This window comes from Labeo rohita, chromosome 13, assembly GCF_022985175.1.
Source record: "Labeo rohita strain BAU-BD-2019 chromosome 13, IGBB_LRoh.1.0, whole genome shotgun sequence".
In the NCBI taxonomy this organism is placed as follows: Eukaryota; Metazoa; Chordata; class Actinopteri; order Cypriniformes; family Cyprinidae; genus Labeo; species Labeo rohita.
This window is the reverse complement of record NC_066881.1, coordinates 23,538,568-23,557,979: the sequence shown is the minus strand read 5'-3', so window position 1 is coordinate 23,557,979 and position 19,412 is coordinate 23,538,568. Positions and strand designations below refer to the sequence as shown.

General features: G+C 36.4%; 1 protein-coding gene across 1 annotated transcript in view; it reads right to left on the bottom strand.

The window, feature by feature from the left end:
* jag2a (jagged canonical Notch ligand 2a) overlaps positions 1–19,091 on the bottom strand; it is a 41,971-nt gene extending 22,880 nt beyond the window's left edge. The window contains 3 exon segments of the mRNA XM_051125456.1: positions 7,256–7,316; positions 18,061–18,381; positions 18,879–19,091. Of these exon segments, the coding sequence (XP_050981413.1) occupies positions 7,256–7,316; positions 18,061–18,381; positions 18,879–18,941 (445 nt within the window). The 5' untranslated portion in view covers positions 18,942–19,091.
* Positions 19,092–19,412: the final 321 nt, after the last annotated feature.

Below are 19,412 nucleotides of genomic sequence, written 5' to 3'. Positions count from 1 at the left end.
AATGGACACACGATTCCAGAAGTGGAACAAAAGCTTTGACATACTTTCCTACTTTCCGACTAAAAAAAGGAATTCGACACGCTCTTTCATATCAAATGTGCCATCCCCCCTTTTTGCTGTCCTCTCTTCCCCCTCTCGCTCTCCCCCCCACTTATAAATACCAAAAAAATCTAGTACTCATCTCCTAATTCATCTACAGCAATTAGTTACAAAAATACACACCAATCACTCCCTCTCTATAAGCTGAAGGAGACACTTAGAGACTGTTACTGGGTAGAGTCACAGTAGCGTGTGTGTGTTTGTGTGTGTGGGAGAGAGAGAGAAAGAGACCTAGAAGATAAGCCAGCTCAAGAACACAGTCACACACATGCATAAGAGCTGCAACTATCAAACAGGTAAGCAGATGAACAGCTCTCGCCGAGTCTGAAACGCAATCAGTCGCGTTTATCCGCGAGCTCAATCAACACTAGAACTTCAGTCTTGATCTGAGAGGCTCTCTTTAACTCACAACAACAGCTTTAGATAAAGAAAAATCTCAGGAAATGCAGATGATGGCTGCTGTTAGTCTTAAAAACAAAACATCTTTTCTTAGTTTCTTTTTCTTCCTATTATTTTCTTTCTGTCTCATTCACATCTCTCCATCAGTCTGTCTCCAGTTTGCTCTGTTTCACTGCCTCCTTCACAATGGGTGCGATTCGGCCCCCATCGCCACAGCGATAACAGATCACAAACAATAGACCAAAGAGTAGCACAAGGCCAAATAATTTCCCCTATAACTACACAACGCTCTCTCACCCACTTTTCTAAGTTTTCCTTCATGTTAATGCACCCCACCTTTCTTAACTTCCCCTTTGCATTTTTTCCACTTATCCACTTTATTACCATCTAACGATCTACCAGCCAGCACTACAGTACAAGTGAAACACAATAACGCCTCTTTTTCTGCCCCTTGACAATACGTGAACAATGCAGTTGACCTGCTGGCCAGAAAGAGCTGGTTAGAGTCCAAACGTTGAGCTGGAGAGACGGACTTCCTGAAAGGTAAACAGCCCCGCGGGACCCTCTCCTCCAAAGGCCCCCGCTACCTGATGCCCTGCAAACGCCAAAACCGGCTTCTTGCATCTAAAGCCAAATTTTTTTTTTTCTTAGTACTTCAAGGCCTGATCTACATCAGTGAGCTAATTCTAGAAGGCAGAGTTGGAAAAAACACCTGTATTAAAAATGAAACCGTGAGGCAGGTATGACACCCTGATGATGAACTGATCTACTGCCGACAGCAGATTTCTCTGTGTTGTCTAGGAAACAAAAACATGCACAAATACAAACACAGAAACCACCCGCTGTGATGATGATTTCTGTCAAAGAAGAATTATTATAACTATTCAGAATAAAAACAACATTACCATGCAATTACGCAAGACCTAATGATGTGTGATTAATAATAAGAAATATTCTGCAATTTTTTTTGTTGTGTAATATTACACAATAATAAAGTGAATATTAATAAAAGTATGTACATCAAAAATAAAAATCAAGTTTTTTTTTTTAAATATAAAAAAATGTAATATTGTGAAATATTATTATGACGTAAAATATAGATTTTCTATTTTAATATGCATTAAAATTTAATTTATTCCTGAATTTTCAGCACCATTACTCCAGTCTTCAGTGTCACATGATCCTTCAGAAATCATCTAATATGCTAATTATTTACCGATGTTAAAACAGCTGCTTAATATTTTGATACTTTGATACTTAAACCTGTGATACTTTTTCAGGATTCTTTGAGTAAAAATTTAAACAAAACAGCATTTATTTAAAATAGAAATTTTTTCTAACAATATACACTACCGTTCAAAAGTTTGGGCTCAGTACATTTTTATTCTATTCTATTTTTTCTTTTTTTTTTGGAAAGAAATTGATACTTTTATTCATCAAGGATGTGTTAAATTGATTTTTAAAAAAGTGATAGCAAAGACTTATTGTTAGAAAATATTTCTATTTTGAATAAATGCTGTTCTTTTGAACATTTTATTCATCAAAGAATCCTGAAAAAAGTATCACAGGTTCCAAAAAAAATTTGGAAGCGCAACTGTTGCCAGCACTGGTAATTCTAATAATAAATCAGCATATTAGAATGATTTCTGAAAGATCATGTGACAATTAAGACTGGAGTAAAGGCTGATGAAAATGCAGCTTTGCACCACAGGAATAAATTATATGTTAAAGTATATTCAAATAGAAACTGTTATTTTATATTGCAATAACAATTTTTTTTTTTTTTTGTATTTTTGATCAAATAAATGCAGCCTTGATGAGCATAAGATGCATCCAAAAAACATTACAAGTCTTACTGATCCCAAACTTTTGAACAGTGTATAATAATTTAAAACTAAATATATACTTAAATAACAATGAATTAAACAAGAATATTAAAGATTACGTTTATTATTAAGCATTAATTAAATACTACCAATTATTAATTAAAATCTTAAAAAAGTTATCTAATAGCAAACAGCAATTCTTGGCACCCTGCCACCCACAATGTATCAGGAGCATTCATAGCCTCTTCACCTGTTGATGTCTCAACATCAACATCTTGTCATCTGGCTGATCATCTCAAAAAAAATGCAGACTAGATCTTGCTCATGTAGTCTGTCTGAGATCTAGTCTCCATTTGAAGTAACTGAATGTCCTGCACTGAACTTCAAAAAGTCACGTGACAGCTGTCCGACAGAGCTGTGTATGCGAACATATCAGTGCCTTGTTAGTGTTGTATTTGTGAGAGTGTATATTCATGCCAATCCTGTCAGTAGCCCTTTGCTTTATGACTAATTGGCGGCGGCGTATTTGTTTGTATGTGTGCGTGTAATGTGAAGAATAGTAGCATTGCAGCTGCTCAGACAATAATTAGCTCACAGACATGTGTGGAAAATAACGAGCCGCTACAGTAATTAATGTCTTAACGAGGCAATGACCTCATACTCTTTGTTTAGACCCAAACTCTCTCCAGGGACTTTAAACATGACACGCTGAGTATAAACAGTTTCCATTTGCATGCTAAAACAACCTCCATGCCCCATTAAGGCCACTAGCACACTAGCAACAAACAAGCACACAACATATTCATACACAAATAAACATAAACTAACCTATACAAATACTCAGATCTGCCGTAAAGCTTCTAGAGAGGCGTAAAATGAAGTTTTACACAAAATGAATGTGTACGTAGATGTTCTACCTCTGTTTCTTCTGCTTTGCTGTAGAAATAAATGTTGTTCTTTTAAGAAGAATACTTAGCTTATACAATAAGACATTATCAGATAGTATGGATTAGGATTTGCTTGTTATAGAGCAGTTTATATAACCTGTTTCTGATCAAACCAGAGACTCTAGCCATCACCACAGTAGTAACCACAAAACAACCTGCTTAGAAATCCTCACATAGCAGTGACATTAACTCTAACTGATCTTTACATCACTTGTTTTTCCCAAAACACATCAAATAACTGTTTACTTTCTAGCATAAACTCCTTCCATCCAGTCGAATATTTGAATCTCCAGTCCAGTCTTAATAATGCTCAGCCTTTTCTAAACTACCATTCGTAAGTTTGAATTTTTTTTGTTAAATAAGTGTCTTATGCTCATCAAGGCTGAATTTATTTGCTCAAAAATCTAGTAATATTGTGAAATATTATTCACATTTTAAATAACTGATTCTATTTTTATTATTTTTTTTAAATGTAATTTATTCCTGTGATGGCAAATTAAATCTTAATTTCTTAAGCAATTAAATACCTGAAATTCTTTGAGTATATTCAGCTTGTTAGGGTTTATAGTGTACATTGTAAATGATCAGCCAACTCCCAGAACATGAATTCCTTCATTAATGGTACATCCTGTCACAGTCATCATGTATTATGGAGCAATGGAGTACCACAGGAGGAGAAAAGGAAAACAGGACACATCTGCATGAGACAACACACACGCACACACACACACATCAACATTCACACCGTGTGTTAAAGGAGAAGTTCACTTCCAGAACCAAAATTGACGTTTAATTTACTCACCCTCTTGTAATCCAAGATGTCTATGACTTTCTTTCTTCACTCGTAAAGAAATTATGTTTTTTGAGGCAAAAATTTTAGGATTTCTCTCCATATAGTGGACTTCTATGGTGCCCCCGAGTTTGAACTTCCAAAATGCAGTTTAAATGCAGCTTCAAAGGGCTCTAAATGATCCCAGCCAAGGAACAAGGGTCTTCTCTAGCAAAATGATTGTTTATTTTCTACAAAAATTACAATTTATATAATTTTTTTTAACCTCAAATGCTCGTCTTGTCTCGCTCTGCACGAACTCTGTGTATTCCGGTTCATGACAGTTATGTCGAAAAACTCCCATCTCATTTTCTTCTTTACCTTCAAATTCGCCCTACACTGCTGCAGAAGTACCGATCCAGTGAACATTCAAAAAAGAAGATCAAACGCCCTTTACAAAAAAAAGGTCAAACAGTGATGTAGGACAATTTTGAAGTTGGAGAAGAAAATGAGATGGGAGTTTTTCGACCTACCCTAATTGTCATGAACCGCAGAGCTAGACAAGATGAGCATTTAAGGTTAAAACTTATATAAATTGTGCATTTTTAAGAAAATAACTGACTGTTTCACTAGATAAGACCCTTCTTCCTCGGCTGGGATCATTTAGAGCCCTTTGAAGCTACTTTTAAACTGCATTTTGGAAGTTCAAACTCGGGGGCACCATAGAAGTCCACTATATGGAGAGAAATCCTGAAATGTTTTCCTCAAAAAACATAATTTCTTTAAAACTGATGAAAGAAAGACATGCACATCTTAGATGACAAGGGGGTGAGTAAATTGTTTGTAAATTTTTGTTCTGGAAGTGAACTTCTTTAACATGTCCTGCACACTGGCTTTCCATACCATTGGACCTACAGTGCTTTCTGAACTATAAACCAAAGCTGGTTTAAAGACGCACTCAGAAATTGGCAATTTTTGCGCTGGTTGATATGTAAGAGATAATGTACAGGCAGCCGGTAGTTATCGCAGAAATAAGCCCCGACAGTGTGATCAGGACCCGACGCGAAGCGGAGGGTCTTGTATCACGCTGAAGGGGCTTATTTCGCGATAACTACAGACTGCCTGTACATTATCCCGCTTATTACACGGCTACTTGCCATATAAGGAAAAAAACTGGACATGAATATGAATTTGAAACATTTTATTGGCATATTTGCTTTTTAAATTTACATTTTTATCCTTCCGCGAAACGATATAGTACCACGTGACTAACATTCAAACGTTAGTAAGACAATTTATAGCATCTACATATGAATATATAATAACGGATGAATTTTATTTATTTACAAGTATTAAATTGCACGTTTCCATTAATTGTGAACTGTGACATTGTAAATGTGGTCCCAGCGGGGATGTTGAAGTTGATGTTTAAATGTAAAATTTTGATGTTCAAATTAATGTCGAAATTTTCCATTGTTAATTGTGGTTGTCCAGTGTTTGCCACAAGATGGCGCCAAACGGTAATCTTTGTTGGCGCGGAGGGATTTCAAACATACAAGTAGTACCGGCTATGCGTTATTACTTTGGAGCGGTTATTATTTGAAAAGAACGAACCTGCAAATGTCTCAACTGACCAATCAGAATCAAGCATTCCAGAGAGCCGTGTAATAAGCAAATATAAAACATGTTCAGTTACTGTTTGTGTTACAGAATTGCAGTTTTTATCTCTTCTCATTTTTTTATTTATTTATTTATTTTTTTTTAAGTATAATTCATGTATGGTACTTTTTAATGAGAAGAGAGTGCATTTGCTTTAAACCTGTATTATACTGGAATCTATAATAGAGAACTATACTATAAATTTTAACGGAGTGTCTATTTACACTAAGTGCAAATAGCCCGCCTTGTTGGCAGAGGCTATTTACACTAACTCCGCCCACCAACTTGTGATTGGGCTAGGCAACACTACAAAAGACAATCGTTAGACTTAAACTCTATTGGCACAGTTGGTAAAGCACGTACTGTACTTATTTGGCAAACTTTTTTCCTCCCTTTTCAAATCTCATATTATATCGGAAAGGCATTTATTTTCAGTAAGAATAAAGGAAACAATCGTGAAGTTGTAAATATAGTACTGGTTAGGGTAGGTGTACGGAGGGGCTTATTGTCCCAATAAGGCAGCATCCATTTAATAATTTGAATTAAAACTATAATTTACACTCATTTATACATTATTACATTATTATTGCATACTGTTTTATAATGTACTACAATACTGAGGTGCAGATAATTGCCTCTATTTAAACAGCATCTAATTGCTATTTGCAGTTATTAAAAATAAAGGTTTCAAAAGGTTGTTTTGGCAGTGATGCCATACAAGAACCATTATTGGTTCCCCAAAGAACCTTTCAGTGAACAGTTCCTATAAGAACCACTTTGAAGAACATTTTAAAAATCTAAAGAACCTTTTCTGACCATAAAGAACCTTTTCTGCACTTGAAAGGTTCCACTGAAGTTCAAGGTTCTTTGCAGAACCACTGGTGCCAGTAAAGAACCTTTATTTTTAAGAGTGTAGTGTAAATAGCCTCTTTCGAGGGTAATAGCCTCTATATGCCAAATTTAAATCATGTAGACCAATTTAGCTAAAATATTTAACCACAAGCTTGTAAGGGAGGATATGTGGAGCATAGTGCCTGACAGGCATTTGAATTCTGCAGAAATCTGTATAATTTTCTGCTGAGTTCTGTGCATGCAAATTCTTAATTGGCCAGTCGGTAACTCTTCGTGGTTCAAAGACACGTCAAACCACAGGCATCCAGCTCTGACTTAATACTCTAAACGGCCACCTGCTTTGTTTGTTGTACTAAAAGAAACAGCAGCTGTCTGTGTGAATACGTAAAAAGGACATAGCCTCACATACAAAATGAACAGAAATCTCTCTAATAAAGACTTGCAGAGAATTTAACAAACTTAAAAATTTACATAAAAGCACAGCATACTTCAAACCCCAGGCTAATGCATCAGTCCCTCTACGCTGTTTTAAGTAACTTTGTGTGCATGGATACATCTCGTATCTCGCTTTAGAAACAATGTTTTGTGTCACTTGTAGCCCTAGATGTGAACTTGCTCAAGAGAGATATTGTCGGTACTGATGAGACAGCATAAATAGCAGTGCATGTTGGTGTGTGTCAAGGTGTTGAGAAATCATTACTCACTGCTGTCTGGGATTGTTTGGTTGTCCCAGTCCCAAGCCTCCACGATCAGAGTGTACGCTCGCTAGGAGATAGAGAGAAAGAGCTGGTTAGCTAATATACACAGGCATATAGGTCTCCACAGTCAAAGTCTATGCTGAAGACAAACACAAAATATCAATAAAACACACACTCACACAAACAATGGCACAAGAAGCACAGACATAAAAAAGTCATATTAGTCTACCTACAGAGTCTAAATAAAAGAAAGACTCTTAGTACACTACCATTCAAAAGTTTGAGGTCAGTAAGATTTTATTTTGTAGATTAATGTTTGTTTATTAATGTTTATGACGAAGTCTCTTATGCTCACCAAGGCTACATTTATTGGATCAAAATACAGTAAAAACAGAAATATTATTACAATTTAATAATGGCTTTCTAATTTACTGTTTTTAGCAGCCACTACTACAGTATAAGATCCTTCAGAAATCATTCTAATATGCTGATTTGCTGCTCAAGACACATTTCTTAAAATTATAAGTGTTGAAAACACTGCTTAAAGGTGACATCGTGCCCATTTTCCACAAGTTGGTATAATTCTTTAGCGTCTTCATGAAATGTCTGCAACATACTTTGGTTAAAATTCCTCAATGGTTGTGTAAAACGACACCCTTTTTACCTTGTTAAAAACAGCTCTGTTTACATCGACCCATTTCGGTGCATGTCTCTTTAAATGATAATGAGTTACTGCTCACTCCATCCCTCTCTTCCATTTTTTGTGTATTCGATGGTGTTACCATCAAAAACAAAACTAAACAAAAAAAAGCAGCGTACAACTGACTAAGAGTGCAAATATGCTAATACGGGGCAGTTTGTCAGCGGTTGTGGGCGGGGCCTGAGCAGTATGATGTCATACTGCTTAGAAAATCAAAACGCCTTAACAATTGAGACTTTCTTAGGTTTTATGGGAGTGAATATATTTTTTAGGATTTTTATCCACACAATGTTAAGACACATTTATATGCAAACACCATGCAAAATTGAATTTTTAAATGTCTGTACTGTCACTTTTGATCAATTTAATGTGTCCTTGCTGACTAAAAGTGTCAATTTATTAAAAAAAAAAAAAAAAAAAAAAAAACTTACTGACCCTAAACTTTTTGAACAGTTGTTTACTGAGACAATATAAGGAGGAGAATACAAGAAAGTAACACCTGTTATGCCAGCTAAAGTCATGCCTTTCAAATTTAACATCCAAACTTCCTTTCTGAAGGCGTTTTTCACAATAACTGCACAAAGCCACTCATAAAAGGGCATCTGGGGACATTCTCAAAAAAAAAAAAAAAAACACTTATTCATTAATTATAATAATATCTAGTGATTCTAGGGTTGGGTTAGTGTGTAGCCATTATCAAACAATGGAAATCTATTTTACGTCCTCATATTGACACCGTGTATATGTGTGCGTGCCTTCTTAACAGGATGCAAGTCATAACAGCAATGTGAATAACCTGGTTCCCACGGTCTGGTGACTGATTAGCTGGGTTATAAACCAGATGAATGATGAGATGGTGCAAGGATGTTTGTAGGAGCTTGTATCAGGTCACTGCTGCAGTCAACAATTCATAAATGATTGCGTGATGTTTATGCATGCACTTCTTTTCACACAGCCACGTGCTTCAACAGTGTCCTTTAGTTCATTTTTTTCATGGGAAAATGGTTTGCTAACTCAAGTCAAATAACAGCACGGGCAGAAGGACTTCAAAAGGTTCCTGAACCAGCAGTATTTCACAGTGACTGAGGTGAAATGACTAAGATGGGAGAGGTCATGTTTTTCACTCAAATGAGGGGTAGTAACGTTTCTTCCCTTTAATCTGACAGAACCTGAGTGCTTTTGGATTACAAACATTGTCCTGGATGAACATTTCAGGAAACGTCTGAAACATTAGGAAGAAATCTCTGGGTCAGAATTAGCATGCAACAGAGTGTAATAAGCTTCTGTGTAGTTACGAATTTTTTCCCTCAGCATGCAAACGGTTTATAATCACACCACCATTCATTTCCAATGGCACAACAAATGCAATGAAACAGCTTTTTATGATGTATAATATAAATTTGCTTCACAAAAACACACTGGAAAACAGGACATTTCTGAAGAGGTGTTTTTAGCAGGTGTATGTTTGGCTGAAAGGTTGTATTATTTGGTTTGGGCAGAGATCAGGTTTACTGTGGCAGCAGGGCATGAGAAACATGCCCATGGATTTCGTGTGCTGACACTCACGCATCTTTTCTCTGGAAGCATGAATCAGCACGCTAACATTAGTCAAGCCAAACCACTCAAACTTGTAGGTGCATGCAGTAAATGTTAGGAAGGAAAGACTCCTGATACAAGCATGGCTTCAAACCTTTCACTAAACCTCAAACAAAATTCATGTATCTCATATAAATTTTAATGTTTTGGCATTTCATTGACACTTATAGATGTACATTTTTATATGTATATAGACAGGCTACAACAAATCTGTAAAGTATGCAAAACCCTTCTGAAAACATTTAACATGAGTGTTAGGAGTCTGAATCTGAAGGTTGTTCATGAAGAAACCAACAACTGATGGACAGCTAAAAAAATACCATCGCCATCCAAAAAAGTATTACTGAACTTAAAGGTCTGACTGAAATATTGCATGAGAAATGTCATTGCATTTGTTATCGTGTTGGGTTATGCCATTCTGTCCATGCATTTTTAAGCTGTTTGCCTTTGCACAGGTGTTTCGCTGTTTGTCCAGCTTCTTGTTAAAAGCCACAAAGAAACCAGTTTTCTGTTATATTCTGCTGTTCTGCATCAGTGCAAGTGTATGCTATGTTAATAACACATTAGTAGTTAGCATAATAATAACTGGCATCATTTTAATTTCTTAAGGAAATAAGAATATGAATCCCAACATTGTGAAAGGTGTATGGACTACGCTTTTAAACTGGGTTGGTATACGCAAGGCATACGCAAACTTTTGAGCCAGATCTTATGAGTCATAAACAGAAAAAACAAGTGATATTTATTTCACTAAAATATTTCAAAGTTGATCCGATTAAGCCTGGAGCTCTTTGCAATCATCACATCCTCATGAAAACTTCAAACAAACTTCATTTTTTTAAAGATCATTTATGATTCCCTTTCATTTATACCAGTTTCTCAACTCCAGTCCTCACACCACAGAGGTATATGATGTCACATTTCACACTTATTAAGCATGTAAGCAAGTAAGTTTCGTCTGTGTGTGAAGATGGTGCAGGCAGGACTGGAGTTGAGAAACGCTGATTTAGATGTGTCATAAAAAATGTCAACTTATTCTCACCAAGATAATTTATTTGATCTAAAATAAAGTGATAATACTAAAATTTGAGATTTTTTATAATTAATTTATTTTAAAACTCACATTAATTTATTCATGCAATGCTGAATTTTCGGTAACACTTTACAATAAGGTTCATTAGTTAACATTAGTTAACTACATTAGTTAACATGAACTAAGAATGAACAATGCTTCTACAGCATTTATTAACTGTGATTATTAAAATCACAAGTTGTGTTTGTTAACATTAGTTAATGCACTGTGAACTGACATGAACAATGAATGACTCTATTTTTATTAACATTAACAAAGATTAATAAATAGTGTAATAAATGCACTGTTCATTGTTCGTTCATGTTAGTTAATACATTAATTAATGTTAACAAATGACACCTTATTGTAAAGTCTTACCAAATTTGAAATAGAAATCTTTTGTACCATTATAAATGTCTCAAATTTCATTTGATCAAAATGCGTCATAACCAGCTTACGAAATAAAATGATCTGTGTTTTGCCATAATAAATTGACAGTCTACCCAACGATGAAAATTACAGGTTTAGAACAGCTTGAGGGTGACAAAAATCCTCGTTAATGTTTTTAAGTACTTCGTTACAATGCTTATATTACAAAGCCAACTAGTTTAACTTATGTTTGGTTGTTGTCAACTTAATATTGTGTTTTTGTGCAACGTATATTTTCTTTTTACAAACATTTTGCTTGACAAGAAACAATAATTGGCAGACCCCATGCAGTTCTGCCACAGACCCCCTAGGGGTTGCCTACTGTTTTATAATATCAAGAATAACATCCAAAGCCATTAAATGTGTCAGGATGTTGAGCAATCAGTGTCAGCAAGTTACTGAAAGGCTGTTAGTATGCAGCATATTGATGTAAACACCTAGTCAGTGCATTGGCGTAAGACAGTTACTAATCTCCAAAGACAGCCATCAGACACCAGCCACCAGTCCAGGGAGGAGCAGGAGCAGGGAAGATTTTATCTTTCCTTAGTCGGAGGGAAATAAGACACCCACATGCATGTACACATGCCAGCAGATACACAGGAACACACACACACACTAGCAATGAATAAATTACACCTCCTAAGTGACACTGAGCAGGCAGTGCCACAGTTTTTACACCTCAGAGGGCAGTGAGGACGACAAATATTGCGAGAACCCAACCTAGATTTGCCTTTTATTTTATCATATAGACGCACACCAGATTTTAATATACCGGTCCCTAAGGATTCAGGTCAAATGCAAATCAATGCACAGTAACACACATACACAGGAACTGTTCCACCTAAAAGCTGAATGTGATATGTGCAGGCTGGTAACACACCTGTGTAAGTCACTTCATACCCCATGTGCTTGGGTTTCTGTGGCACAGAATTAACAATGCAATTCCATTATGTGCAGTTTTTCAGTAAAAGAGGTGGTGTTTTATTAAAGCAATAAGCTGAGAAGCTGTGTATGATTTTATCATGATTAAGGTCAAGTGCCAAAATAACATTTACTGACATTTCACTGACATTTAGAGATCTGCATACACAGAGATACAACAACAGATATGTGAAGTACGCAAAACTCTTAAGAAAACATTTAATATGAATGTCAGAAGTAATGGTGGTAGAGATGAAGGGTGTTCATGAAAAGACAAACATAAAAGAGTTCACTTCCAGAATTAAAATTTCCTGATCATTTACTCACCTCCACGTCATCCAAGATGTTCATGTCTTTCTTTCTTCAGTCGATAAGAATTTACGTTTTTTTGAGAAACACATTCCAGGATTTTTCTCGGTTCCACTTTATATTAGGTGGCCTTAACTACAATGTGCTTACTGTGTTCGTAATGTATTGCAAAACACTTTTGCTGCTATTGAGGTCGGATATGGGTATGGTTAAGGACAGGTTTGATGTAATTACAGGTATCTTTAAAATATAAAGTACAATGTAAAAACACATACGTACACAATAAGTGCATTGTATCAAATGATTAATTTAAATGTAAGCACTTAAGGTGGTTAAGGCCACCTAATATAAAGTGGGACCTTTCTCTCCATATAGTGGACTTCAATGGGGATCAATGGGTTGAAGGTCCAAATAGCAATGCAGCTTCAAAAGGCTATACACGATCCCAGACAAAGAATAAGGGTCTTATCTAGAAACGATCGGCCCTTTTATTAAAAAAAAAAAAAAAAAAATTAAAATTAAATTTATATACTTTTTAAATCACAAATGCTTGTCTTGACCTCACATATTACGTAATCACATTGGAAAGGTCATGCATAAAGTAGGTGGAAGTGCCTACCCAGTGTTTACAAGCGAATGTGAAGTCAAATGCCCTTTACAAAAAAAAATGAAGCTGGACAATTTTGAAGTTGGATGTGAAAATGAGATGGATTTTTCATCCTACCCTACCTTTTTGAACCAAAGTACATAGACGAAGAACTTGTCTTCGCGTGACCTTTCCGATGTGCTAGTGCAAGACAAACGTGTGGTTAAAAAGTATATAGTATATAATTTTTGCTGGGATCACGTTGTAGAGACCTTTGAAGCTGCATTGAAACTGCAGTTTGTACTTTCAACCCACTGGTTCCCACTGAAGTCCACTATATGGAGAAAAACCTTGGATTTTTCAACTGAACAAAAAACTTTTTAATTTCTTTTCAGCTTAAAAAAGAAAGACATGAACATCCTGAATGACATGGGGTGGGTAAATTATCAGAATTTTTTTTATTCAGAAAAGCAACTAATCCTTTAAGCTTCTGAAGACTAAATTAGCCCAGATGGGAACATGTTTGCATTAATAGGTTTGATAGTCAAATAACAACTGTTATTACTTATGTAACCAGCAGACAACATCACAGTCCAGCTGAATAACACAAAGCGGGTTTGCATCAAACACCTGTGATCTAATGCGCAGCCAACTGTGCAGAGCGCTCACAGAAAAGAGGAGAGGGAAACAGTCATGAAACGAGAGACCCAACACTCATCCAAGATTTAAAGAAAAAAGCAGGATGGGGTGGAAGGAGGACAGGAAAGATCTGAAAGTAAAGAATAATGGAAAGAGTAGAGGGGATCAAATAAATGCCCTCATAACTGTTTTAGTTGTAAAAAATGAATGAGCCAGGTGTGTCTGTCACTAGCATGACTTTCTCTTTTGTTAAACATTTTAACGTGAAGCAATCTCCCTTGCATTTTGGCAGGTCTATATATGCACGACTTAAAACAGACAGAAATGATAGGGCAAAGATACAATAATTTAAGTGTTCTGACCCATATCTCACAACAGCCAGATACACTGACTGCTTGAGAAAGAGCTAACGTTATCTTTGGTAAAGATACAATGCTGTTGTGTATTTCTGTTTGCTTTATAAAAACATCTCTTTTCTTAACTATGCATTCAGGGTTTAGAATAAGTCTAAACAGAACATGGACTTGTTGAGCTTTTCCTTGGAAAAGCTTACATAAAAAAAAAAATTGTGGCGTGTGTGCTCAGTGGGATGGGATTTTTATCCAAAAACAAAGGATGGTATGCTGGAAGAGAATCAAAGATCTCACAGCTGTAGAACGTCAGGCACAGCAGGACTTATAAGGCTCATAAACATCACCTTCCGTAAACCGCGTCCCTCCCCTGGCACACCCGATTAGCTAAGAAACTATGGAAAACGGCAGATGTAGGCGTCTTGGCAGATTTCAACTGAATAACACCGATGATGCACCGAGTGCAATGATGCATTTCCAGACATTAAACACACACGTGCTGCACAGAACATTATAGGAGGATTATTCCCATTAGCAAGTGTTTGTTTTTGTGGTTTGCCAGTTCCGAAAATAACTATTAAACATCACAGCAGGAGGATTTCCTTCCTACTATGGGCTGTCTTTACCAGTGTTAACACAAGACTGCAAATATCTCTCACTTCAGACTTTACAGACTTCAACTGAGTTACAGCAGGGAAGAATCTTTAGAAGTTCACCAGCAGAATGTGAAACCAGTTACTCAAATGACTCACCTGCAAAACTGTTTAAACAGCACTTATGAATCTACTCATAGTCAGGTGTAGACCAGATAACAGTTCTGATACAAAGTCTAGAGATGGATAGACAGAACGATAGAATGATAGAATGATAGATAGAACGATAGATAGATCAATTCTGGTTTCACTACATGTTTCAAAGCGAAGCATGCACTTCGTTCAGGTGATCAGCTCATGATCCGTGTTTTTCCCGGCTCCGTTTATTGCATGTGCTGAGTTTAGTGCACGTTTGGAAATGCAATGGCCACCAATTATGCCTTATTTTCACGGTAGATGATTACAGTATTTTACTAGATTTGTAGTGAGGCGTGTTTTTGTAAGCCTGTTTTCACTTAAGCTGTAGTTTTCCATCAAAATAAAAGTTCTACTGCCGTATCCATCAAAATAAAAGCTTAAAAGTGTAGTATGAATTGCTGACAGCTAGCGGTTTAAATGGGTAATGTCACTACAGTCCAAATTCAAAATATTTTTTTCAAGTGTAGATATTAGAAAAGAAGTGTTTCCCTACTGTAGTGTAAAGCAAAAATAATATACCTAAGAAATAATCATTTTCATTTATTTTACAGTGCAACTGTTTTACAACATATGGCTATTACTGTCATAGGAATAACAGTATTATAAATTGTTGTTATTATTATTATATTTTAATTTGCTTGGCTTCTTAAAACACCAAACACAACAAAAAGAGAGCTCCCTTTAAAGTTCAGGTACAAGTCAATTCACTGACTTTTTTCTTAAGTTTTCTTAGTTAAGAACATGGGTTGGAGCTCTTAATTTTGAACTCTCAAAGTGCATTAGATAGAATAATTTAACTTTAAAATGAACAAAATTTTCATTATTTTCAAGTCTTCATTTGTCTTTTTTTAAAATGTCGCAATAAATATCGTATCGAGGACTTCATATCGAGATATTATCATATCATGAGATTTTGATATTGTTACATCCCAGATAGATAGATGATAGATGGGTGCATGGATGCAAAGATGTATGAGGAGTTGTAAGTTGTTGCAGAGCCCTATAAAATAATATTTAAAGTTGATTCTGGGAATGATCTTGATTTTGTTCCCTTGGAAAAAAACCCTTAACTGAACAATCTGTAAATTGTCTCGCGTTCAGTCCTGGTCGGGTTCTTCCAAGATCAACATTCCAAAGAAAAACACTTCGCAGTCATCGCAAAGATATAGCAATAATCACGCACAGTCCTAAAGCGTCTCCTTACTGTGTACATGATTTCATCTTCAAATGAGCAATTATTGTGTGTTTGAAACAAAGCCACTTTAAAAGACCCTACATAACAGAAGAACACAGGCAGCTCTCACCACAGCGCTACTGTTATCACCCCGGCCAAAATCTGGAAGCAAACAACACTCAAATGCAGTGATTCAGCATTTTTCACTACTTACAAAACATATTTACCAGGCTTAAGAAAACAACAACAAACTCGCACTGAGGTAAGCGCTGTGTGGTTTGGGTTAAATGTTTTACCCACAGTAATGTGCCTTGCGTTATCTTACAAACTATCTGTTCTGGTCTATTTAGCGACAATGCTGCTATCTGAAACATGATCGTGTAGACAACTCCCACTGCCTCTCTCTTTCTCTTCTCTATCTCTCTGGTTGTGATATCACTCCATGAGCATGCCAGCTCTAGTCAAGAACTCTGTCTTATGTAAATCGTGCCTTTCTTAAAAAAAAAAAAAAATGCAATATTATTTTTGCCCAAAACAGCATTCCTGTGTGCTCATGTGACTGTTGCCCATATATTAAGATTCTTTCACTAAGAAAAATTTGCTAAGATGCTCACGCTATTTTACTGAGAAAGTGACATGTTCATTAATGATTCCTTACTACAGTAACATCAACCTAACATCAAACTATTTTGTAAATGTTGTAGACTCCCTGCTAAAAAAACCCCCAGAAGAAACCACTTTTTTGCCACTTTTCAGGCAGACCATTATGGATAGATAGATAGATAGATAGATAGATAGATAGATAGATAGATAGATAGATAGATAAATAGATAGATAGATAGATAGATAGATAGATAGATGAATGTCTATTGATCGCCTTCCTTCTAAACTCCACAAACATGTTGTTCATGAGAGCCCAGTCTGCATGCCATGAAGTAAAACACACTATGTCCTATAAATACGACACCATCAGTTAAGCGTGTAACTGTACACTCCGCGCGCGCGAGAGACACGCACCAGCCGCCGCTCGCGCAGCCAAACGCGCGCCGTAACTGGAGATGCTCTACTCATCATCTCTACGATTAACGCCAGTGACCACTGTGACACCGAGCTCTCCTTTTCCACCGAGTCAAACATTTGCTTTGCAATGAGTGTTTAAAGCGTAGGCTACCAGTTGGTGTTGTTAAGACCAAGTAGCCATGCATGTTCACTTGTGTGTGTCTTGACCATCTGCTGTGGAACAAGGTGGTTTCTAGCTGGTCTAAACTGGTCATTAGCTAGTACAAACTAGCAGTCCATCTTGGACTAACAACAATCCAGCTTCTTGGTCGTTACATAATCTTAAAATGGTCAAGCTGGCTTGAAGTGGAAATGTCAATTCCAAATCACTTCCCAATCACACCATCTTAAGATGGATAATATGTGACGCAGCAATAAATGCTTAAAATAAGCTTAGCTTTATATTATTTGTGACTTGATATTTCCCAAAAGTCATGCACTCTAAAAAAAAATGCTGGATTAAAAGCAACCCAGTGCAGGGTGAAATTTGGACAAACCCAGTGACTGGGTGGTTCTAATCCAGCAGTTGAGTTAAATGTTTAACGCAGCCTTTTGGGTAGTTTTATTTAACTCAACTACTGTTTAATAATTACTATATGGCTGGCTTAAAATGAACTCAAAATAGGTTGTAAATTAAAAATCAGACACAAAATTACTAGACGCATCAGCAAAAGGTGAACATTTATCAATAACTTAATTATTATTTATTTAAATTATTTATAAATGTTCATTTTCAAACTACTTTAAGCAAGAAATAGTTGAGTTAAATAAAGCTACCTAGAAGGCTGGGTTAAACATTTAACCCAGCTGCTGGGTTTGTCCATATTTCACCCAGCGCTGGGTTGTTTTTAACCCAGCATTTGAGTGTATAGGCCTATAATGTGTTTTCAGTTTCAGAAAACCTGGTTACAATCATATTTTGGTTGCAATACAAACATCTTTATACTGTAAAAAAAAATGTTCAACCTTAAGTTTAGCTGATTGCTTTCTTATTATTTTAAGTAAAATCAAAGTTACAACCGGCTGCATTATGAATTTCTGAAGAAAATTCTAATTCAAACTCTGAACACGTTGAAAATCAAGCATTTTTTTTTACATGGCATATACAGATAACTATATAGAAAATGTTTACAATAAGGTTGTTTGTTGAGGAGCTGATGAAAGAGGGTATCGGTGAGCACCTACCGGCCAGGCGAACTGAAAGGGGATGATAACGGTCCCGAGGTCATTGGCCTTGTTTGGGTTTCCATTGAATCCTTTCAACTGAAACGTATTCCCTCCGATCACGCTTGAGCTTCCAGTGCCGTACGTACAAAAGCCAGATGTGGTGACCTCCACCTGGTATTCCTTTAGACACACTCTCAAGTACGTGTCACATTCGTCCCGGTCGCACAGACCGTCTTGTGCGCTCCGTGCGCCGTCACAGCAGTTTCCATTCGCAAGCTCACCCCTGTCATTCTCCACGCTGATCAACTGGAGCTCCAAATAACCCGACGACTGGCACACCTAAAAATAACATAAACAGCAGTTAAAATATGAAATGCAAACATCGTGGCTTTGTAAGACTGCACAGAATAATTTGTCTTGCTCCCATTAAAATACAAGACAGAACATGCAGCACAAAACAATATAGCGGATACAGTGCACTGACTTACAATTGCGTGATTTTATGGTAATACAGGTATTGCAAACATAGTGCACTCGCAGCAAATATGAACAAACAGGTTTGTGCAATAATAAAATATGCACTTCACTGCATGTTTGATTTAGGCAATGCTTAAAGTTTCGACTGCACTGCAAGCGGACTGATTTTAAAACGTCTTTTAAAGTTTAAGGCTCACATGATTCCACTGACAACAGGATAATTCTATTAGGTCAAGAATCCCAAAATCTAATTTGACAAAAATGAATGAGTTTCACTTCAGTGTACAACAGTTGTTTAATCTATGACTTTACAACTAGTCAAAAGTGGACTTAAAAAGGCATAAGGAAGTTTAACTCACCTCAGTCCAAAACGTCAAAATTAGGAAAACTACTGAGAAACAAGCTCCAGAATAGTTATGCATGACTCCTATGAAGTTAATACGACATGATTAAAAAAAGAAAACTCATATATGCATCGTTATCCACAAAAATCCAGCCATTCAAAGTGATTCCGTTCTCCGCAAGACCTCCAGAAGATGAGATGAAAGTCACACACATACATCCACTCGCTCCTCCAGCGCGCTGCGCTCACTATATCAGTCAACTACTAGCCGTCTGAAGGGGTTTGATTGACAGCTCAATAAACCATTGGCAAGACATCAGCTGTAGTAGAACGTCTGCGTCAGCCAATCGCATTGTCAGAGGGCGGGGCCTTCCTATAAATTATAGATCTGTCAGGCTTATTGACTTAGGTTGTAAAGGAAAGGAAAAAGATTTTAAAGCGTCAAACAAGTACTGTTATTATTTAAAAATGTTAATCTTTCACAACGGGGATACATTTCAATTCTAAAATATTTGGCAATTGAATGGTTTTATAATTACTGGTAGAAGTA